Genomic DNA, 23,677 nt, shown 5'->3' with positions numbered 1-23,677 from the left:
GACCCCAAAATCAGCCTTTTCCCAATTGGGAACAAGCCGTCCCCAATTAACTGGTCTTTAGTCTGAAATTTGTCCCTGAAAGTAGCCTATGGCAGACACACACAGACACACATACAGTCATGTTTCCATCCATGACTTAGATTCATTTCCTGGAGACTTACCCTAACCTTAACATAACCCTAAACTAACCTTAACTTTAAACTAAATCTTCACCCTAAAATGAATGATTTATGTTAAGGGGACTTGCTTTTTTATCCATAAGGGAGGCAAGTCCCCACAACATGAGGAATACCTTGACCACACACACACACACAAACACACACACACACACACACACACTGACAGTCTGAAACCTTGCTCCGCCTCATATTTAAACTCAGTCACTTTTCATCAATGATTCACTCTCTTGAAGTCGACCTTCCTGTGTGACCGTCTAAAATGAAATAAAAACCCTGACCTCAGATCAGCCTCAGCTGGGAGGCTCCTGCAGCTCTGACAGCTCTCTGTTTTTAGTCTCCTCAGAGTCCTGAACCCAGCAGACTGCCTGCACACCAAACTCCTCATCCTCCGCACACAGGTGAGCAAACTGTACGGACTTCACACTGATGACCCGGATTATCTGTATAGAGCCTGTTTATTACTAAATTACAGACAGATTACAGAGATTATTTTCTGTTTTTTATGTTGTAGATTCTCATGTTTTTGTGATTTTCCAAAGAGACTTGAACATGTAAACTTATATATGAGATATCTGAGCGACTCATTGAGTTTATAGTGACCTCAAGATATTGATCTCCTGGTTATATCTCTGTTATTTTAGCCTAACGATGCCTTTCACTGTTATTCATTATTATTTTCTTCTCCTTTAATGAAAAGTAATATTCCAGTTATATTTTTGAGAGTGTTTGAGAACCGCATGTGTGTTTATATTTGATTTGTGTCTCCTCTGGCTCTAATAATGAAATACTCCTACAGGGTTTATTGCAGGATACTTTTGAAAAAGTCTGTCGAATTATGCTCTTTTCTGTCAGGGTTTCGAGTTTGTGGAAGAGAGCTGGGTGAGCTTAAACTTATCTGGTGCAGATTTTTGGAGTTTACGGTGATTTAGTGATTCAGAGGACACCAAATCACCGTAACAAACCGGAACAAACCTTCGTACAGAGAGCAGCTGTTTGCCTCAGGAGGTTTTCCATGACTTTTGTTGGTAGAATAGCAGTTTTACTTGCCTGTGAAAGATAACTAATGTTTAAAAACACATAAAAACAGCATTATATCATTATATCATTATATTTAACCTGCTCCTCATGGGAGCTCTTCCTCATGTCCTCCTTGTTTTCCTCTGTGACGTTATTTATTAATATTCCTTTGCTGTGAGGTTTCAGATCAATTCAGTTAGGAAGTGGATTTTATTTTTTCATCTTGCAGTAAGTCTGCAGAGGAAAACACTGAGGATGCTTTTACCCTCCTATATTCAATATGTCAATCAGCTGTTTTCTAGATCTCAATGTAGAAACACTGTTATAAATATGGTAACAACTTGGTAAAATGTACTATTTCAAATTATATACAATTAGTACAGCAGGATATTAAGTTGTACACTAATTTTGTAGGGAACAGAAACAAGTTACAACAGCCTATAGAGGAATTTACAATGTTAAAAACACAGCAGAGTCTCTTGAGAAATCAAGCGTTTAGATCCAAAATGAGTGTTAGATTATGCTTTAATGTTTGGAAATTAAAACTAAAGGTGCTTAAATTCGTTCTGCTCTCTGTTATTTTGACTTTAACTTGAAGTTAAGTTGACAGATTAACTTTCTTATGTTATCAGAATCTTTTTTCTGTGTGGTCAGAGGTTTTTAGTAGGTAGAGCTCATTTTGGGATCAAATCTCTGGATTGGTACGACTGGATTAATCTACATGGCTCTGTGTCGCCTTAAAATGTCTTTGCATCTTGATTTTATAAAATTAAACACAGTCTGATAGAAAAATGAACTGTCAAAATTGAACCTCTGTCATCTTTGTGCCTATAAATGTATAAACAGGCCTGAAGCTCCTGCAGACAATGATAAAGATTGATTAATTGGGACTTTTGTTTCATTTGCGTGTGTGTGTGTGTGTGAGTGAGAGACCTTGGTCATCCTGCATGTTTTGACAGATATGACAATAACACAACAATATTTACCATATAAACGTGTTCACTGATACAGTCCCTTCACACACACACACACACACACACAACACACGATATACACAATGTCCTTCATTGTATTTCTGTTGATCCAGCATCCTTTCAAACCAGAACTACCAGCCTCTCTGGATCCTCAGGTTGTCATACTGAGGTCAGCAGTTGATTCGGACACACACACACATACACAAACACACACACAACGGAAGACGGGGGCGGGGAGCAATTTCCTCTGAGTCAGGGCATGACTTGAGCTTGACAAATGAGAAAAGGTTGATGGTTTAAATCCTTAATCGTTCACCACATCCTGCACAACTACTGACACCATGACCCCCAATATCTGTCCTCTCCTCTCCTCTCAGGTCTGTCAAACACTGATGCCGGGTTTCAGTGGAAGTGGAATGGATAATAGCCATGGCACATTGTAATGTGAGTGAAAATTAAGTCTTTGTACTCATCAGTAAGTTGATGCTTTCATTTTATTTTATTTTGGCCCGTTTAACCATGTGACAGACGATCTGCCTGAACACATGCTTACTGTTTAAATTCCAGTTATAAGAAAAGGTTGTTTGTTTAACAAATATCTGTGAACAAACTATTATTAGAAATGCATCCTGGAGATTTATTTGTTTGGTTATGGTGCGGTTTTCTGGGTGTGGTTGATTTTTGCCCCCCAACAACATTTCATGTCAGGATTCACCACACCTTTAATACAGTTGCTATCTAAAATATCTAAAATACAAACCTGGAATGCATTAAATGTATTAAACAAATGATCCCTAACAGTTATCTAACAGTAGAAGCTCTGTGGTTGCAGTTTGAGGCCATGTGACTCAGATGATCCTGTTTTTATCTTCAGGCTTTGCTTTATGTCTCCAGTCTATGGAGAACATTTAGTCTCAAAATAAAAATGACGGCTGCATTTGCCCATTTAATGTCTCTCCCCTTAACTGTTGATATCTGAGCTATTTCTAACCAGTTTAATTGAAGCCATGTTCACACTTAACCACAGTAGCTTAACTTGAACAAAAAAAATAAAACGACAAAAAAAGTCTTCTCCTCAAAATTTTGGGGTTTGATCCCCAGTGGACAAAGTGATTTTAAGACCCAGAATGATGCTTTTATAAATCAATAATAGCATAAAAATCTGAAAACACTTGACCAACCAAAACAGGAGAACGATATTTGCTGTTTTCTAATTTTTTGGTATTTCAGTGTTGTCATGTTTTCACATGTAAAAAACATTTTCAGATGTATTTACGTAAAGTTGCCTTGTGGAGTTTTTTATTCAGTGTTGCGCATCAAAACACATACATAGTGTGTATCATTAAGGATGAACTTGTTGAACGCATTTCCTGTCAGTTATTCATGGTTTATGTGCCTTTACTTAAATACTACAAATATTGAATGAAAAGTGTAGTTTTCTGCTTTATTTTGAGTTTTGTTTGGTTGACTTGTTTTGCTTTTATTTGTCTTCCAGCTTCAATCTTCTCCTCATGATGACGTCAATCTGGGACCTTCAGCAAACCCACAGTCAGTAGCTCTGCTCTCGCTCACCAGCATACAGCTCTCCTTCATTTAACACACAGGGGATTTTCACATATCAGCTGCAAATCCAGCAATAAACTATTATAACTATTACAACAAACTATTACTGAGTCAAGAAAGAAAAGTCCTCTTCTAACAAATAACTTTGTTTTTTGCTGATGGCTTTTCATTTCTAAACTGTCATAAATAAAGTGTGTTTCAGAGGTTATTGTGTAATTTTGTCTGTCAGACAGTACAACACATTTAATAGATGACTCTGTTGTGTTTCAGTGCCAGGCCCACTGACTTTGACTTCTTGGCCGTCATTGGCAAAGGGACCTTCGGGAAGGTAACACAGAAACAATTATTTATACTGTATATATATGTATATCTGGCTTTTTCCATGTGTTTTTCTTTCTGCTGTTTCCTTGTTGTAACTCATTCAGTTTAGTGAAAAGGTTTAAACTGGACGAGATCTCTGTGACACGGACCGACATTAAGGACAATAAATGATAAACTGTGTTGTGTAAACTGTGTAGGGATTAATAGTGAGTCATATAGATGGGTGGGTGGATTTATTTAACTGGAGCTGTTTTATTGTGATGACCTTGTGAGACAAAAGAGAGAGAGTAAGAAAGAGAGAGAGAGAGAGAGAGAGAGAGAGAGAGAGAGAGAGAGAGAGAGCTGCTGCTGACATTGCAGACAGGGTCAGAGAGAGTCTACCTGCTGACTACTGTCTGATCAAAATGTGCTGCCTGCTTCATGAATCATTAACTGTACACTCCACTGAGGCCTCTTAAGGTTACCTGAACATCACGCAGCGACTGGAACAGCAAAACACTAGAGGAGTGTTTCACATAAAGAACACAACAAATATGATTATTTCCTTTGGCGGCAGGTTTCTCGTTCTACATAAAATCATCTAATTGTTCATTCAGACCTTTCTTTTTCACCTCTCAGATTTCTCAGTCTCATCTGTTTCCATAGTTTTGCTGTAACGTCTTGACGGCGGTGTGTCGAGATGGTGGCGCAGAATGTTTACCAAACAAACCACTAACAAACAAACCTCCATGCAGGTCCTGCTCGCCAAGCTCAAAGCCGACAGCAAATTCTACGCCGTCAAAGTGCTGCAGAAGAAAGTCATCCTGAAGAAAAAAGAGGTGAACTCTGCCGTCCCAGTGCTGCACTTTCTGTCACGCTCGTCTATTTTTAATCACAGCTCTTCCTTTTTTAGGCCTAATTTATTATTTTCTTTCTACAAAGTCTGTTATGAGCAACAACCTGCAACGACTGTACATGAACTTATACAAAACTACAAACTGAAGATTTGATTGTAAATGGTACAAGTATATTTTGAAGTACTTCAATGATCCAGGCTGAAATAGATAAAGGTGGAAAATATCTCAAAGTGAGCCAAGAGGAAAGGTGTGTGTGTGTGTGTGTGTGAGTATCATTGAGTGTTATTAGTAAACAGTGTTTGGACCCAGCAACACGATCTGAATCTTATCTAATCTACAGCTTGTTCTGTACAAAGGACAGTTTTTACAACTCTGAGAAGAAAAACACACAGGGCCACTTCTGTGTTTGTCCGACAACACAACAAGATTATCTGATCAAACACACCTGTCGTCCTTTCATTATGCGCGTTAATGTGGGGTTTTTTTAGAAAATACAGTGGATGGTTTCACTGTTTCACTGTCTTGTTTTCGTCTGTAACTTTCTAAATGCTAAATTAAGACATCTGACTGTTGGATATGACGACCGTTCCCTCATTATTCTCTAAATGTGTCCTGACTGAGTGTAATGATGATTAAATACGTTTAACTTTCATTTATTTTTTTCCCCCAAAAAAGCTTCAGTATCAGATTTGTGTTCTTATGACAGAGAAGAGACATTTAGACCATTATTACACACTAAAAATGTCCACTGAAAACCAGACAATAAAAATGTTTTCTCTTAGTTGGAAAAAATGACGCAAACTAATGAAATTTGCAAAGAAAATGGACTTTCTCTTTGAGAACAGCTTTAATGTGGTGTAGACAGCCTATAAAGTATCTAAAGTGGGCTCACCCTGGTCAAGCACACATGCCATATAACCGCGACATCCATGGTTCAAATCTGGCTGTGGACCCTCGGTTACTGTCGTCCACTATGATAAAGGTATAAAATGCTTCCCCGGAAAAGAAAAATCTAGTGTGCAAAGACTTTGGTTTACGGTATCTTTGTTCTGAAATATGTATTTTCTGTAGGACTGGTGTTTTTGTGGGATTTAGATTAATGTAGTTGTGCAGTTCCTTGCACACAGCCCGGCGGTGATGCTAACATGAAGAGAAACTGATTCTGTTTTCTTCTTCTCTGTCCTCTGCTTCTATACCGCTTTGTCCCCTCTTCCTCCTTTTCCTCCCCTCAAAACTCTTCTCCCTCGTGATTCTGCTCTCGTTTCCCTTGTGACTCTCCAACTCCTCGTTGGTTTGATTTTCCTCCTTATCTCCTCTGACACATCTTTACATCTTCTTCTGCTCTTCATCCACCTTCGTCCTCAGCTTCACTCCCTCTACCTTTCAGTGTGATTGAGGTCGAGAACTTGCTCTCTGATTGATCCAAACCACATCAGTATTAGTGTGTGCACATCACTTTAGGCCAAAGAAACAGAAACCATGAACCTCCTTAACTTTAACAGAGACCCTCACTGCAGAGTTATAAAGTAATAGGAAACACAGAAAATGACGAAGGCCACAAACCACATTATAAATATAGAAAATACATCATCAAAACAATTTTGTGTTTGGAAAGATTCAGAAAATCACCCGCTGAAAATAAAATGAGATTTCAGCACATTTGCTCTTTCATTTCTGCTCATCGTTGTAATAAACTTTTAAGAGGTTTCTTATGTTCGAGGGTAATGAAATGTCTAATTTAAGGTCTTTTACTGAGAAGAACAAGGGGGCAAAGGTCACTTCCTTTGTTCTGTTTCCATCTTCTTATTGTCTTTCTTCTTTTGCAGCAAAAGAACATCATGGCGGAGAGAAATGTGTTGCTGAAGAGTCTGAAACACCCGTTTCTGGTTCGGCTCCACTACTCCTTTCAGACCCCAGAGAAGCTCTACTTTGTCCTCGACTACGTGAACGGCGGAGAGGTACGTGTCTTAATAAGCATATTTCCCAAAATGTAGAACTATTCCTTTAACATAACATAAAAATACTAGATAATATCTTTAACTATCTTCTAAAATCAATTCTTTGGCAAACAGTAAATATGGATGGAGTAAAATATGGATTCTATTTCAGTGTCAGGGTTGCGTCTGTCCCCTTCTAACATCTCTTTTTTCATTTCCTTTTTATTTCTCCCTCTATCTTCTCCATGTTCTGTCTCTCTGTAGTTGTTCTTCCACCTGCAGAGAGAAAGGTGTTTCTCTGAGCCCAGAGCGAGGTTCTACGCTGCAGAGGTAGCAAGTGCTATCGGCTACCTTCACTCTCTCAACATCGTTTACAGGTCAGACGGAGCACAAAATGAACAAATTCACAAATCACACGTTTTTACTTTCTACCTTTATAATCTGCTTGTTGTTGTTCTACTGCAGAGATCTGAAGCCAGAGAATATTCTCTTAGACTCTCAGGTGAGTCAGACAAACACATTTGCTTCGACTCCTGTGTATCAGTCGTTATTGTAGGATTATATTTGTGTGACTGAGATGTAAACTTGTGTTCAGGGCCATGTGGTGCTGACAGATTTTGGTCTGTGTAAAGAAGGTGTTGAACCAGAAGGAACCACCTCAACTTTCTGTGGGACTCCAGAAGTAAGTATAGTATAGTATGTATAGTAAAAACTATACATTTAAATTCATTCATTCATTCAAGGGTCATCAGATCTGTCATGTACCAGGCATCATCCCTGTTTAAACTTGACTAACACCTACAATTTTTTTGATGATTTGTTGTGAAATTAATGGCAAGAACTTGTTTATTTACAGTCGGAAAGTTGATTTGACTTGAAAATCTGTCCATCTCTTTAATCCAGTTTTCTTTGTTTTTCTTTCTTTCTTTAAACTTATTTTTCATTTTCTCTCTCTCTGAAGTACTTGGCACCAGAAGTTCTTCGTAAGGAACCATATGACAGGACAGTGGACTGGTGGTGTCTGGGAGCAGTGCTCTATGAGATGATCTACAGCCTGGTATGTGTGTGTGTGTGTGTGTGTGTGTGTGTGTGTGTGTGTGGTTTATTCATGGGTTATCCCTTCTGGACGTGTCCCAATGTAAGACTATGAGATATCATGTGAATTAGTTCAACATTTAGACCTGAGGGTGAAAACCAAAATTGAAAGGGTTTTTTGAAACAATAAAACAAATGATTTATCCTCTCGTGACCATGAATATACACAACAATTTTTACAATTAGTCAAAGAGACATTTACACCCGTGGTGCAGCTGCCCAAAAACATGCATCTGAGAAGTCCATATCTGTAAGACAACGTTTTGTAAAAATTATCAGTGGCTGCACTTTTTAACCACGAGACAGTGATCCCACCACTGAAATATCTCAACAGCTATGAAATGTTTGCCATAAACTTTTATACAGACATTCATGATCCAGACAATGAACCCTTATGACTTTGGTGATCATAGTCTTGAGAATAGTTAACAGGCGTTTTCTCCTCCCTTATAAGGAGACATATCTTGGGGAATGTATATATATGTTACGCTGCATTGTGTCATTTTAACGAGGTCTGTACTCGTCCCTCCCCTTCAGCCTCCTTTCTACAGCCGTGACGTTGGAGAAATGTACGATGGGATCCTCCACAAGCCACTGCTGCTGCCTCCGGGGAAGTCTGAGGCCGTCTGCTCTCTGCTGGTGGGTCTTCTGCAGAAGGACCAGCACAGACGCCTCGGGGCCATCGCCGACTTTGTGAGTGTGTTATGTTACAAAAAAATAATGTCTTTCAACTGTTGCTGCACATTAGCAGATGGTTTCCCAGACAAGAAATAAGCCTCGTCTGAGACAAAGGATGTTTTTCAAAGGACAACTCAATTAAATGTTGCTCGAATTGAAGATTAGATTTAATCTGCGTTTGGGAAACTAGCTCCAAACAGTATAAAACATCTTTTAAGAGATTTTTTCTGAGGACAGATCTGCATCCAGTCCCACTGATAGAATTTGAAATAATACTTGTCTGAACTTCAACTGGAGGGCCAGTGCTGTAAAATGTCAGTATACAGTAACACTTGTATAACATTTCTTTCTTTTATTCATAGTTAGAAATAAAGAACCACACCTTTTTCTCTCCAATCAACTGGGACGACCTTTACCACAAGAGAATCACTCCTCCTTACAACCCCAACGTGGTGAGTTGTTTCAGGTCTAAAATAGTTTTAAATATTAATTTAAGTTTTTTTTAAATATTATTGTAAACCTGCTCCTGCACTCTGTCTATTGTCAGCTGTGTTTGCTCGTCTGACATCTGTGTATCTTCTCAAATATATCTTTTACAATCTTTTACCTTCCCTCAAAGGTTTTTTCACTCACATGTTCCAGTAGAATCAGCCAATAAAATCCCCTCTTGCATTCTTCTCTAAATCTCAGTCACTTTATATACTTTATAAATTCTCTCAATCTTTCCTTCCTCTTATCATTTTTGGTCAAATTGTTTTTCTTACCTCAGGTAACTCCCTCACCTCTTATCTCATCATAAATACCCAAACAGTTGAAGTCTTTGACACCTGAACATGACTGGAACCACAGAAAACATTGCTGATTGTGCATCAAGAGGGTTTTTATTGGTTTGACCTTATCAATTACACACTTCTTTCATCTTTCAGAGAGGCCCAGCTGACACTCAGCATATCGACCCAGAGTTCACCAGAGAAATGGTTCCTAGCTCCGTGAGTCGAACCCCGGAGCTCAACGGCAGCACCGGCTCCAACAACGCCTTCAACGGATTCTCCTTCGTCGCCACCGAGGACAGTTTTCTGTGAGACGGGACATTTGTGTCTGAATGTTTGAACAGGGTGATCGATTTTAACAGAGTGATCGCACCTCTTTTGAGTGAAGATCTCATGAAACTAAGAGCACCTCACGTACCGTGGTTGCCATTGCAGACCATGTTTGACTACTGCAGGGATTTCCTAATTGCTCCGCTTGAGTGTGTAGCAGAAAGGGAGCATGTTTAAAACAAAATGCTTGCAATGGAAACATCTCCAGTTAGAATAAAAATGTAAAGCTTTTTGACTGCAAGTTTTCCGAGGTCTGCTGCTAAAGAGGTAGCGAGGAATCTCACATCAATATGAGTTATCCAATAAACAGGGCTCCTAAGAACTAAGAGCATCTATAAGATGCAGTACAAATTATCTTTATTCCATTCATTTATAATGGAAGGGAGAACATGTGAGGCTGGATTTAGCCAGAAGAGGTTTTTATAGTTGTTTTTTTCTCACACAGATATTGTGTCTGTTTAAAAAGGAAAAAACAGTCGTCTTCCTGTGTATAACCAGACTTTGTGTTATAATCCCTTGTGAAACTGTCTCACTAAACACATTTTTTTAAAGAAAACAGGTCTGAATGACTGCTTTGAAACAGGGAGTTGACATATTTATGGCCAGGAAACCAAATGAATGAATGAGTGTGTTTGGCTGAGATTCTTGATAACTGTAGTCTCACGCATAGACAGTCAGAAAAACATTATACCATTATATAAAACGTTAACACTGCAGTGTTTTGCATTTTAACATCAGTAAATATTTACCACTTTTTGTCACATTGGTATGATATGTTGAAGTAAAACAGCCCACTGCTGAGAGGACTGCCAGCCTCTACTGGCTTTTTCTTTGTATTTAAAGTGAAGCAAGGTCAGATTTAAGTGCTGAATGGCTCTATAGCACAAAGAGCGATTCCTGTACATTACTAAGTACTTAATGTACCTGAAGTTAACCGTCTAAGCAAAAAAAAACAAGAATAAGACAATAATCTTCCAGTTTGAATGGAGCTAAAGCTTTTCAGTCTGTAGAAGATCATGATGCAAGTGAAAGACTGACAATAAAATCAATGTTTGTCTTCCCCAGTAAAGACCAAAAGAAAGAAAACGGTTTCATAAAGTATAACTAACAATAATATAACTCTGTGATTAATGCAGCTGGTTTGACACAGACGCTCTCAGTCCTCACAGCTGACTGTTTATTCTGTGGACTGTGGTTTGTTTTCTGTATTGTAACTAAGAAAAGTCCTTGAATATGTTTGACTGGAGATTATTTTAGCCTGTAGCTAGCAGATGATTATGTTGATTAGTTTTATTTCATGATGCATAACAGCCTAACGTGTAAATATGCAGTAGCAGCTTTGCATGTCATGGTCATGTACTGTTCTAATGTAGTAATGTCAGTGTAAACCATGAAGTGCTTCTCTGTTTAGGAAATGAAGTTGATGATTGATGGTGCTTGATGTCGACAGTGACGGTTGATACAGTTTGAAAATGTACATCTGATGTCCTTTTTATTTTTATTATCTCATTCAAATATACAATCTATATACTTAAAAGTTTTGTTTGTACATCTGATATTAAAGAGGCAAGTTACTATTTACCTCCTTAAGAAACTTCAAAGAAAGTTTTAATTTCACAGAGTTCTGTAACAGATGCTTCTTCTGATAAACGGTCTAAAGCATTAATGGAAAAACACTCAGGGACAAACGCTGCTCTGACCCTGCGTGTTCATGATATTCCCTTTAAAGCTGTAACCCTGCGTGCCAAGCTGTTATTCCCCGACTGATCCTGTAAACAGAGAGGCTGACGATAGAGGCTGTCAGGTCACGCTGCCAGCAGCCACGTCATAGTCAGAATCTGTGTGTGTGTGTAAATAGAAAACTTGTCAATAAATCAAACTGCTATGAAAACATGTACATGTTCTTTTTTATGAGCCATTAAACATGTGTGCACATCAGACACTATGTTTTTGGTAATTAACCAGTGACCAGCTTGTACATACACCACACCTGTGTAAAGAGTGCTGAGATTACAGATAGATTATAAATCTAATCTCTAAAGTTACATCAGTGTATTAGACTGTTGTTGGGATAAAAATCTGTTATTGGATGTTGTCCACAGATTATTTATATGATATGATTTTAGTAAATTAATTTAGGGGTCTTAAAGGACGGGTTCACAATTTTTCAAGTCTGTCTTAAAACAGTCAGGTGTAGAAATAAACATTGAAACATGTTTTTCTTGCTGTAATCATTCCTCCTGTTCATACTGACCATTAGAAGATCACTTCATAATGCATTTACAATATAAGTGATGGGAGACAAAATCCATAGTCCTCCCTCTGTGCAAAAATGTATTTCAAAGTTTATCTGAGGCTAATATGAAGCTTCAGTCGTCCAAATGAGTCAAATCAAGTAGATATCTTTCAAAGTCTCTTTTATTACAACCCAAGTCTTATTTTCCTTCCTATTTTACCCAATAGTTTAATTACTGAGGTAAAGTGCATGTGGCATCACAAACACAAGATAAATTCACGTATTGAAACTTCTTTCACCTTTTTTACTTCTGTAGATGTTTGTATAATTAAATTTTCCTGGATTTGATTCAAACCTGTCGGCTTCTTTTTTGTGGTTTTGATGCCCAGTGATCAGGGTGATCACTAGCAGAGGAAGCAAATTGTCTGAAACCCCCTTAGCAGTGCATTTTGGGTATTTCTGTGGAAGTCACATATTGTGGACGTGGGCTAGATTTTGAAGCATCTAACAGTGATTATCAGTGGATGTATTACAAGGTGGAAACAATCATGGCCAGTAGCATCAGCTCATCTTACCCTCTTCAAAAGCAGAAGTCGAGGGTGTCAACAGACTGTATTCATCCATGAACAGAGCCAACAGAAGCATCTAGTGTGATTATTGAACCCAAAACAAACACATACACACTCAGCAGGTAACAGTCCTGTAGATGTGAAGTACCAGAGAGCAGCACTTCAACACTTTGATGTATCTTTATTTGTGTGCTGTATCATCTGTTGGCATGAATGATGATGGGGGAAATCTGAGTTACACAAACTGCACATCAGTTAATTTGTTAATTCAGCATGCCACCACTTTTTATTTGTTTATGTCTTTGGGGTCAAAACTGCATCATTTCAGGTAAATGTCACAGATAAGTTTTCACCATATACATTACACAGCTGGTAAACTTTGATGAATACAAAGTGTTAATTTTTGGGAGATTTTAATAAAGTGTCTGAGTGAACAAAATTCAACACTGAATGAATGACACTGAAAAAGTATAAAAAGCATAAACAGCATAAAAAAACAAAACAAAAATATCGCATAAAGACAGACATAAAGAAAATAATAATAAGATTGTATTTTTTATTGCCTGTGTTTTATTTTTCAGTGGAACTTATTTCAGTGCCAATACAACTTTTTCCAATACAAATGTTTCAATGCCACTGTTTCCTTTTTCAGTTCAGGTTTTGTTTTCAATGCTAAATTGTGTTTTTGATGCCAAATATTAACTTCCAGTGTTTTGGCCCCATACACAACAACCATCTACATTACTGTAGAACTGCCCCACCCAGTGGTCACAATGAGAAATACAACATAAGAGCAGGGTGATGGACACAGATTTATTGCATAAAAACACAACAAAGTCAAGGCTATGTGATACACACATGCACGATTGTGTGAAGTTTCCCACTCCGGCAACATAATTTTACTAGTTTTGGATTTGATTACAGCTCTAGTGTTAATGTGTGTCAAAACCTATATTAATACAGTCTAGTCTATGGTCAAAACCAAACATTTGACATATTCATTTCTCTGACATGGAAAGAGCCAAAGTGAAAAATATAAACTCTACACAGCCTATTGTTGGAAACACTTTTAGTTTAAGTAACTGTGGTAACTCAACGTCACAAACAGTTGCTTAGCAACAGTGTTGAAGAGAGCAGGGATGAGGGTGTACACACACAAACCCACACAGTATGTGTCCAGTATTAATTCATAAAATGTTGTTAATGTTGTGCCATAAAGTTTTGTAATGTGGTATGATGCAGAATCTCTCATCTTATTTCAAAATTACACCTTTTATAGCTTCATCCCCACTTTGAATGGACATCTGATGCATGAGTTTATACATATTTTGCTGTGAGTCTGTCAGCATGGTATGAATGATACCTATGGAAACCTGAGGACCTTCATTAAAACTCAGTTACATGAGTGTGAATAGTGCGTTGCTGAGCAACATGTAGCCTGGACCCATCGATGATTTCCTGAAGAGGTTACTTTAGTTAAAATATGTTGTTCTTACACAAGAGTCAATACAACGTCCACAGATGTTTGATAGCCCGAGATGGTTTTTGACACAAATTTATTCATGTTAATATTAGAGCTAAAAACCGTGATCGCAGTGTAACCAGTCAACGTATGTGTAACAGCAGCCGTTAGAGTCCGTTAGAACCGTAACACACACGGCTTGTTTCCGGGGTTTGTGTAGCAGTGGTGCAGCCGTTGTTCTCTTGAACATACCTCAAATTTTCAGACCCGGGCAATTTTCTTGCCACATTTCTGCTGATACAGCGACACGAACTCCCCCGTTGTTCATGCATTTCAACAATTAACACAAACTTAATTCAGGGCATGTTACTCAAGCTCTCATTTATTCCTGAAAATAGCGTGTATTTTAGTTAGTGTTTAACTATTGGAGCTAACAGTTGGGAGCTGCGCCTCACACACACTGGACACAGGAGGATGTCGCGCGGGTAAGTGTGGGAGACAAACCGTTCCTGGATATTAAAGAAGTTGCCGTTTGGGGGAAAAGTGTGTTTGTGCTATGCTCAAGGTGGAAATGTCTCGCAGCTACAATTACAATTTACATGTGACCATCGTTGCAGCTGTAAATCAGCCGTTTGTATATCTCTGTTGTGTGAGAGTGTGAGAGACGGTTGATGTCCGTTAAATAGCCGTTGCTCTGTTGTGTCTTGGTAGAGAGCTGGGAGAGCTGGACCCGGCTGTATTCCAGAAGCAGTTGCACAAGCTGAAGTTTAGGTAGGCATTTCTGTGTTTTCCACTATTATCATTTAGGCTGACTTTCTCCACAACAGTCACATCGAAATTATGTCTAATAACACCTATTATTTATCTATAAAAAGGGGGCGAAACATGGGTAGGCTTGTTGTATTTGCGACATGCGCCGCAGGAGGCGCTCTACTTTCTGAAGTAGCTCAGTCACAAACACAACGTCTTCTCAAGTGTGCACTAGCAGAGATAGCTAACCTGAAGTTACACAACAAAGTTGGAATGTAAGTGATGTATCTTCTCACTCAATTTTGGATAATTATTTACAATAATTTTACCTTGAGAGCTGCGCTGTGTACTGTTTAGACATGCAGCGTGACGCTTCATATTTATGTCGAGGTAGCTGGTTTCAGCTGCTAGCTACTGTTAGCTACTATCAGCCTTTCTGTTGGCAGTTAGCTCACTGCTGTGGAGCAGCACAGCATGCATGCTTGTTGAATAGGTTGCCCAATGGTAAAGTGAAATACAGACTTTGTGCACAAGCAAACTGATAAGTTAGCTTTGTGACAATTTAGTTATATTTTGTTTGCAGTACTTATGTAACATCTACAGTCAGTCGACTTGGCTGTTTTACAGTTTACAAAACTTAAAATGTCCAACTTTGTTCTCCACGCGCTTCAGCAGTTACTAACAAATCTGTTTGAGCACATTGCAGAGAAAGTGTCAACTGTTGTCTAATTGGTAAAGAGTAGCAGATTAATGCTGGTTTTAAAAACTTAATTTTAGCAGTGAATAGTGGTCTGATAATTGAAAATAATACATTTCCAGTGAAAACCATTCACAGGGTTTCTTTCAGCCCTCATGCAGTAAACATTGTCAAACAGACTAGTTGTGACTGTTTAGACTGCTGTAGTTGTGTTTGTAGTAATGTGGGGAAAGCATGTTATATAATATATTTTACAGCTGTTACGGTTACTAATGCTGCCACTCTGGTAGCAGCATTTAGTAAACCCATTTTCGCTGCTTTTATTAAAGATTGGAATATGTCAGAGTGTGTGCACATCCACAAAACATCAGTGGGATAGGTGCTAGATACAAAAATCAATTGAACTGTGATTCAAAGAGTACCCACACACTAAATCAAAGCTCCCTTTAATTGTATTTGCAACGTTTCGACCAACTACAGGTCTTCTTTCTTGGCCAGTGGGTTAATACCAAGTGACATACAAGTACTTTCACCAGACATTGCTTTTGGTGTCTATCTAATAAAGGCTAGTGCCTACAGCTATTTTTAAATGAGGCAAAGCATTTTAACTTCAAACCATTGTTGACATTGTTAAGCTGTGCATTGTACATGATTTTCAACATTGTGGAATATGGCAACATCTTAAAGGTGTAATGTTTGAGTCGGAGACCTATAAGAATCAATAATGATAATAAGAATAAAGATCATTTGGAATTTGCATTTCAGACAATAGATATATCTGCCAATACTTGCGTACTTCCCTCTAAGTCTATTATGTGTATATTTGCCTTCACCGTAGGAGTTGATGCTAACTCACAGGTTACTGAGACTGTTAGCAGTGGCATTACTGTAGAGAGCAACTTTTAATGGGTCCACCCTGGTCAGCAGTGATATACAACTTAGTATCTTCCATTGAAACAGCAGTGACATTCAAGTAGCATTTCAGTCTTGGAGTCACTTTAAATGGATCATTTAAACATACTCAATCCAAAGATTGTTTGTTTCAGGGGATAACTAACAGTGAGGTTCAGACATGTTTTTATATTATTTACATTATACACATTATTAAAAATGACAAAAACTCAATAGCGCCATCATAAATGCTGTATCAATCATATCATGTGTTCATATCAGTATCCACTGTGCATGCTGAGATGTCTAATCTCTCTGTGGCGAGTATTCTCACTGTCAGTGTGTGTTTGCAGCATGGAAGAAGAGGCTGACAGTAATCTGTGCATTGACACGGACTCAGACTCAACAGATAAAAAGGATGGTACCAAGGGTCAAGTAAAATGGACTCAGGAAGAGGTGAGTGAAAAGAAGACTGTCAGTGACAACACTGTGATGTCTACGTTTTACACACTCATCTGATGATATTGTCTTGAGCAGCTCACCATCATTTAATGAGGTTTTTTACTGTAGTATCGATGACTAAAATGTAATTCTGTATGTAATTTAATGTTACAAAGTATACATTCATTCAAAACCTGAAAGCTGACTTTAAAGCTCACTTTATATTCAACTGTGTCTGAACTGATTTCCTCTTGTGTGCAGGACGAAAATCTCAAAATCCTGATCAACAACTTTGGGAAAAAAGATTGGAAAACTATTGCCAGTTTTTTACCAGTAAGTCTTCATCTGAATAATATTATAGAAATCCTAAAAAATGTCAAGTATGGTAAATAAAGTATGATTGGAAATTAAAAATCAAAACAGTTCAGTGAAACAAAAGAAAATAGGACTTGCATATCGCTGTGTTGTTAAAAATAAAATAAAATTTCTAATTGCTAACCAATCTCTCTATGCTGACTTATTTTAATTTTGGATGATGCAACAACCTGTCATTGCATTTTAAGAAATGGAGTTAAAGATTTTTCTGTTGCTATAACAGGGACGGACAGAAATCCAGTGTATGCAGCGCTGGAAGAAGCACTTGGATCCTGAATTAGTCAAGGGATTCTGGTCCAAAGAGGAAGATGAAAAGGTGGCAAAATTACTCAGGAAATCTGATACATACTTGACTGCAACTGTTTGTTTTTTGTTTGTTTTTTTTGCTTAATATTATCCTGTCTCACGTTGTATCTGTTGTGCTTATATGTATTTCCTCTGGACAGATAACAGAGCTGGTGGGCAAGTTTGGCACCAGACACTGGACTTTGATTTCCAGGCAACTGAAGGGGCGGCTCGGGAAACAGTGTCGTGAGCGTTGGCACAACCACCTCGACCCACTGATCAAAAAAAGCTCCTGGACCAACGAAGAAGATCTCATCATTTACAAAGCTCACTCCATTCTGGGAAACCGGTGGACTGAGATTGCCAAGCTGCTTCCTGGGAGGTGGGTTGGTTAGCGGTGATTGAGGCTGATGCATTATTTGCTTATTCTTAACAGAAGGGGACGGACTTCACATCCTTTTTAACCAGTGATCACACAGAGAATTCAGTGTATGTTTTTTTTTTTTTTTATTATTCCTCTTGCAGGACGGACAATAGTGTGAAGAACCACTGGAACTCCACTATCAAACGTAAAGCAGAGTTAGGCTTGTTCAAAGACGACACTGACAGCATTTCCCTTGATATTCAACAGTTTGTGGAAGGAGAGGTACAGAGCTTACTGACTTCAGCACATTGTTTTCAGTTTGTACTGATTTCCACCATTTTTACAGATTTTTTTCTGAGTGATTTCCCACAAAAAAATTTAAAAAATGGACAATAGATTAGGTTTTTGATATTGTAGAGACATAACAGATAAAATGTTTGTTGGTTACAGTTTAATGCTATAATGCTCCCTGCCTCATATTATGAAATCAATATTGATATAGTATAACACGCTACAACATACTAATCATTTTGTGGGCTGCTGATGAAATAAAGTATGAAAGAAAAATAAAACTTTTTAATATTTTGCAGCACTGACACTATTTTGGATTCACATTATATGTTTTGTTACAGGTGGATTTCAAGTGTGATGTTGTATTAGACACTGAACCAGTTATTCCTGTAGTGGTAAGCTTGCTATAACTAAAACAAAACTATTATCATCAGTTTGTATTAGAGGTGGTTTTAAATGTTCCCAGCTGACAAGCTTGTTTCACTCTTCTCTTTGCTTAGATGCAGCTCAGCCCTGAGAAGGAGAAGAAGCAGAAGGAGCATCAGAAAGTCAAGCAGAAGACGGCCGTCCCGCCTCCGAAGGCTTTGGCGCCAAAGGGGGAGGTCTCCTCCCGCAGTCCCTCCTTACCCCCAAGTTCAAGTTCCAGTCCCAGCTCCAGCTCAGGCACAGCAGGCGCACCAGTGGACCAGAAAAGGTTTGCCGATGCAGCACTGAGGATGATCGCTGAGGACATGATGCCACTCAGGTGACTTGTAGTTCTTATAGCTATTACAGTGTAAAATTATCAAAATACCAAAGTTTGTTAATCCTCAAATTGAAGAAATCCTCTCATGAGTCTCCCTTCCCCAGATGATGTTATATTTGAAGCAGCTACTTTTGTGTATTTTTTGAGTCACTGCACTACATACCACTTGTTGACATAGACAGCCAATCACCAGTCTAGATCACACTAGGCTTGTGCTGATTTGCGATCTGATTGTGGGTGGTGTGGGAGGGGTCTGGTGCACAGGATTTCTCCCGGTGCATGCATAGCGAGCGTGCGGTTGAGAGAAAGAGAGCGGGTGTGTGATGGTGAGGCTGCAAGCAGAAAGTATGAAGTTAGCAGTATAGCTGTGCTGTAGCAGTGCAATGTGTGTGCAGTTCAGGCTATTTGTCAGTGAATAAATGCTCCTACTGTACATTTAGAGATGTTTCTGGTCTCTGCTGAGCCCTGTTAATCAGCACGAGTGACACCGATGTATCTTCTCTTTGTCCCACACAGTTTTGTTGAAGGAGCAGGCTTCAGGTCATTCATGAGTACCATCAGCCCTGAATACAACAAGCTGTCCCAGCGTGCCATCGGCCTGCAGCTTTATGATGAGGTGGAGAGAACCATCAAGCCTCAACTCATCCGTGACCTCAAAGCATGCCTCGCAACAACTAAAGATGGTGAGAGCGCCATTCATGTCACCCTTGACCTCTGGGCCGGTGATCAATCTCATCCAGTCGAGGAGCCCATCGTCATTGTGCAGCTCCACTTTGTCAGTGAATCCTGGCAGATCCGCCGTCCCATTGTGGCTTTCCGTCACCTCAGCCACAAAAACCTCAGTACAGCAGTGGCCAGAGAGCTTGAAGGTGTGCTGCTGAGCTACGGCATCTTCCCTCGCAGCATTGGCTGTGTCCTCGCTAACCAGGCCAAAGAAGCCCTCGCTGCGAACAACCTGTTCTGTAACTACAAGATCATGTGCTCATCTAACAGGGGAGAACCAGACGGAGATGAGATAGTGTCATTTCTGTCAGACCAGATGGCTGAAACAGAGTCCCCCTTTTCAGAACTGCAAATCGGGACCAGGACCACCTGTATAGCCAAAACACTGCAGCTGGTGATCAAAGAGGCACTGAAGAACTCCAGGGTAGTGGAGAACCTGCTCTCACAAGCCCACAATGTGGTGGCTTTCTTTAGGAGCAGCGCCTACTGGAGCGAGGTAGACGCTTTCTGTTCATATCAGCAGTATAGTATAAATTAAATTGATTTTACATCCAAAGATGAATCCGCAGCACTAAGGTGTGATAATCCCTGCTGCTGTTTATGAATTGCTGACATTTGACCATTTTGTATCATTTTATTGTTCAGGTTTTGTTGAAGGAGTGCAGCGTGTCCCTGTGCCCGTCCTCCAGTAACTGTCGCTGGAACTCCATGATGGTGTCTTTGCGTCGTATGGTGCAGGAATCCACCTGGAGCGCCATCATGACTCTCCTGGCCCAGGCTCGCATAGAGGCTAACGACACAGCCAGCACCCCGCCTCTGGTCATGGTCAAGAGGGAGCAAGTGATTGACATCCTGGGTCTCCTTGAACCCTTTCAGGAGGCCTTGCAGGTAAAGATAAAACTGATAATTATAGGATTATGCAGAGATCATAGTCAAGAATTTCCAAATTTGTCTGTAATTACCATTATTAATTACCAATGAAAAAGCAAACCAAAACAGGATGATGAATCCAGTTATGTTGCAGCACTAATTTCATAATGTGTCATTTGTACATTGAGCCTTGTTTCCAGGATTTCAAGACTTTCTTTCTTCATGGACCCTTTAGAGACTATTGTATACATGTATGGAAATACTGGATATTTAGTTTGGATATTATTGTCAGAAGATGATGTGAGAACATTTCCTTTTTGCCTCTTCCAACCCAGGTCCTGCAAGGAAACGGTGTGACCACCTCATTCATCATACCCTCGCTCATTGGCCTGGATAAGACTTTAGAGAGCTGTGTCACCAACTACACCCACTTCAGCAAGGGCCTTCGCACAGGCCTCCACACTCACTTCCAGTCCCTGATTCACCAGAAAGACCTGATACTAGCTGCTGTGCTTGACCCCAGGATCAAACTGAAGGTACTGTGGCTGATTTATCATGCTTTGTCATTTTGCCTCCACAAAGCTGATGGTGGGCTGCAAAATTGCAAGATGGCAACTTACACCTATTTTATATCATTTCATATTGCAGCTGTAACACCAGTATTAATTGGTAGGTTTGAACAACAAACAGATTTGTTGTCTTGTATTTTGCAGTATTGTTGTGCTTTCTGTAGAGCTCTATATTTATATTAAATACATCAGAGAAATAACTACATATCATACGTCATACACTGAGACCTCTCATCCTCACCTGAACCTTTTTTTCCAGCCGTTCTCTGATTCCAAATCAGAGGACCAGACAGGTTTCCTAACGCCTCCATCAAAGAATCAGGCTCGCACCATGGTGGAAGCTTCATTGGGCACCATGGAGGCCTCAGCCTCTCCCTCTGTGGAGGCAGATGAAAACCAGATAAGCAAGGAGGTGAAAAAGGAGCAGGACGGCGAAGAGGAAAGCCAAGCCAACACACTGATAGAGGCGTCTGGTGGCAGCTCAGACGACAACAACTGCGACGGAATCAACGGGAACGACCTCAAGCGCAAGTCTATCTTCAACTTCCTCCAACCACCCGCGAAGACCTTGAAGATGTCAGAGCTTGATGTTTACCTGTCTGAACCGCTGTGGGAAAGCAACAACAGTTTGTTGTACTGGAAATCTGCTGTTCGGTTCCCCCAACTCCGGGGCATCGCCAAGAAGCTGCTGGCGGTTCCGGCCACCTCGGGGGGCTTCGACCGACTCTGTCCGATGGCAGCTTGTATTGTAAGAGCCAAGAGGAACCGCCTGCCACCTCACACCACAGAGAGACTGCTTCTATACAAAAACTCTTTAAAGACAAAGACCGTTAAAAAACCTAGTGGGGTCACTAAACAGCGGTAGGTCAAGTGTCATTAGTGTCTTGTTATTCAATCCTCCACATTTGCCTCTTCACACTTTGCATTAAACAGAAACTCTGCACAAAGTATATTAAAATGTATTTAGAATGAGGGAAGTATATGCAAAACATGTTATCATAGAGCTGCTGTCACTTGTCAGTGATGAGTGGAATCAGACAACTGTAAGAGTTCAGAGTGAAAGGCTGGACTACATTCCCAAAACGTTACAATAGATATAACAAAGACTTGTTATATTTGAGTGTAATTCAGCCTGTAAAATGTAACCCCAGGTGTCAAGATGATGCTTTTCTTTGAAGCTGAGTTCCTCTGAAGACCCTGTGCTGCTAATACTTTCTCACAGAGGAGAAAAAGTTACTATGGTCAAAGTCTACATGTAGAATTTGAATGTTTCTGACTTTGCAGCTTAATCTGGTTGGTTGTATTAAAAAAAAGACCCTCGGGAGGACAACAGAGCAGACCTGCTACTAAAAGATGCTACAGTCAATGAGTCATCAATATAAACTACAGAGAGAAGATAGTTACTGGAGGTCTATTTTTGCAGGTAAATTGCAGTGTGTAGATACTCATGATTTTTGTTTTCACACATTGTAATTTATTTGTTTTGATGCTGAACACATGCAGATGAACTGGGTCACTTGGCAGTAAATTGAACACTTTCAGCTTTTTGTAAAAGCAGTGTTTATTTTATAAATCTTTTACAGTTTGTTTATATTTTTATTGGTCCGTGATGCCTTAAATGTACCACAATGAATGTCTTTTTTTTTTTCAAGAGCATTGATGATTTATAAATAGTTTTTGCTCTTAAATTGATTGTTATGTCCGTTGAAGTTGATGGGAAATGTTATTCTACATGTTAATTTGACATCAACAGAAAGGAAAGCTTGTAAACAAACTTAAGTTCACATTGAATGACAGCTAACTGATTTCATTGCAGTGATGATTGTTCATATTGCAGCAACAGGGTTTATTTAAACAGTTTAGTCTCTTCTTTTTCAGAAAACAGATTTCAGCTGCTTCACTTGAAAAGGACTCAGTGCTTCTAATGGTTTAACCTCTTGTGTCTCCACATGGAAATATACAGAGATTGTACTTGTATATTTAAGAATAAACATGTTTTCTCTACAGTTTTTTCTCTTTCTCTACTATTTTCATATGTTCATGTCTGATGCTGCGTTTTCTAACAGAAATGTCTGTGTTAGAATAAACTAATACTGTAATCAACTGGGAACTGATACCATTTTCATACTCATCGAACCATTCAGTGACCCCTCGTGCTCTTTGGAGGGGGGCATCCTGGAAGAGACCACTCCCATCAGGATAGAAATGTTTCATCATAGGATAGAGAGAGTGTTCCTCCTGTTTTTCATTACATATCACACTAATACACGAGCATCACAGTCATCAAATGTGTGCTGTCGACCACAATTTCCGACATTATTTACTGATGTCTTTCTCATAAATCTAAATGCAGATGTCACTTTAGTCACTGCTGAAACACCAGCAAGTTGCAACAGTCTTTGTGACTGAAGCTCCTGTCATCTGGACCCCAATAATCAACCCTCTTTCAAAGTTATTAGATCTTTTCCTCTTGCCATCTCGATACAAAATCAGAATAAATGCCACAGAGGCTGACTGGATGTTAACTGTTCAATTGTATCATGCAGTGCATCTGTATGGAAGCATCTGCATTTGTTATGTTTCTCCACTCATTTAATCAGATTTTTCCTTTAATTCTCTGTCCGTCAGTAATTGTATGTTGGTCACTGCTCCTTTTAAAGTAAAAAGTCTAAAAATCTAAGATGTCTTTTAGGGAATGTTTTTACATCC

General features: G+C 39.2%; 2 protein-coding genes across 4 annotated transcripts; both read left to right on the top strand.

Moving 5' to 3' along the window:
• Positions 1-471: 471 nt before the first annotated feature.
• Positions 472-11,638, top strand: sgk2a (serum/glucocorticoid regulated kinase 2a). The gene is made up of 13 exons (XM_044350921.1): positions 472-577; positions 2,548-2,614; positions 3,666-3,718; positions 4,004-4,061; positions 4,789-4,872; positions 6,717-6,848; positions 7,092-7,204; positions 7,293-7,329; positions 7,423-7,509; positions 7,789-7,884; positions 8,460-8,615; positions 8,963-9,052; positions 9,527-11,638. Exons 2-13 carry the CDS (start codon positions 2,600-2,602, stop codon positions 9,680-9,682), a joined length of 1,077 nt encoding a protein of 358 aa, XP_044206856.1. The 5' UTR covers positions 472-577; positions 2,548-2,599; the 3' UTR covers positions 9,683-11,638.
• A 2,536-nt stretch (positions 11,639-14,174) lies between these two features.
• Positions 14,175-22,974, top strand: mybl2a (v-myb avian myeloblastosis viral oncogene homolog-like 2a). Of its 3 annotated transcripts, none has more exons than XM_044352506.1 (13): positions 14,175-14,452; positions 14,679-14,738; positions 16,659-16,761; positions 17,008-17,079; positions 17,345-17,437; positions 17,568-17,788; positions 17,932-18,052; positions 18,403-18,456; positions 18,562-18,806; positions 19,323-20,025; positions 20,175-20,417; positions 20,735-20,935; positions 21,228-22,974. In XM_044352506.1, the coding sequence occupies exons 1-13, from the start codon at positions 14,442-14,444 to the stop codon at positions 21,831-21,833; spliced, it is 2,733 nt and encodes a 910-aa protein (XP_044208441.1). In that variant the 5' UTR covers positions 14,175-14,441; the 3' UTR covers positions 21,834-22,974. The 3 variants fall into 3 exon arrangements, with proteins under 3 accessions (XP_044208441.1, XP_044208442.1, XP_044208440.1); XM_044352507.1 differs by lacking the exon at positions 14,175-14,452 and adding an exon at positions 14,492-14,532; XM_044352505.1 differs by lacking the exons at positions 14,175-14,452; positions 14,679-14,738 and adding an exon at positions 14,838-14,992.
• Positions 22,975-23,677: the final 703 nt, after the last annotated feature.

This window comes from Thunnus albacares, chromosome 5, assembly GCF_914725855.1.
Source record: "Thunnus albacares chromosome 5, fThuAlb1.1, whole genome shotgun sequence".
In the NCBI taxonomy this organism is placed as follows: Eukaryota; Metazoa; Chordata; class Actinopteri; order Scombriformes; family Scombridae; genus Thunnus; species Thunnus albacares.
This window is presented reverse-complemented; position numbering and strand designations above follow the sequence as displayed.

What these genes read in the sequence shown, in the direction of transcription:
- mybl2a (XM_044352505.1), top strand. Translation starts at nt 14,853, where the DNA reads ATGGGTAGGCTTGTTGTATTTGCGACATGCGCCGCAGGAGGCGCTCTA. An exon ending in TAAAATGGACTCAGGAAGAG is followed by an intron (nt 16,762 to 17,007) that starts GTGAGTGAAAAG and finishes TCTTGTGTGCAG; the next exon opens with GACGAAAATCTCAAAATCCT. An exon ending in CCAAAGAGGAAGATGAAAAG is followed by an intron (nt 17,438 to 17,567) that starts GTGGCAAAATTA and finishes TCCTCTGGACAG; the next exon opens with ATAACAGAGCTGGTGGGCAA.
- sgk2a (XM_044350921.1), top strand. An exon ending in ACTACGTGAACGGCGGAGAG is followed by an intron (nt 6,849 to 7,091) that starts GTACGTGTCTTA and finishes GTCTCTCTGTAG; the next exon opens with TTGTTCTTCCACCTGCAGAG. An exon ending in ATGAGATGATCTACAGCCTG is followed by an intron (nt 7,885 to 8,459) that starts GTATGTGTGTGT and finishes CCTCCCCTTCAG; the next exon opens with CCTCCTTTCTACAGCCGTGA.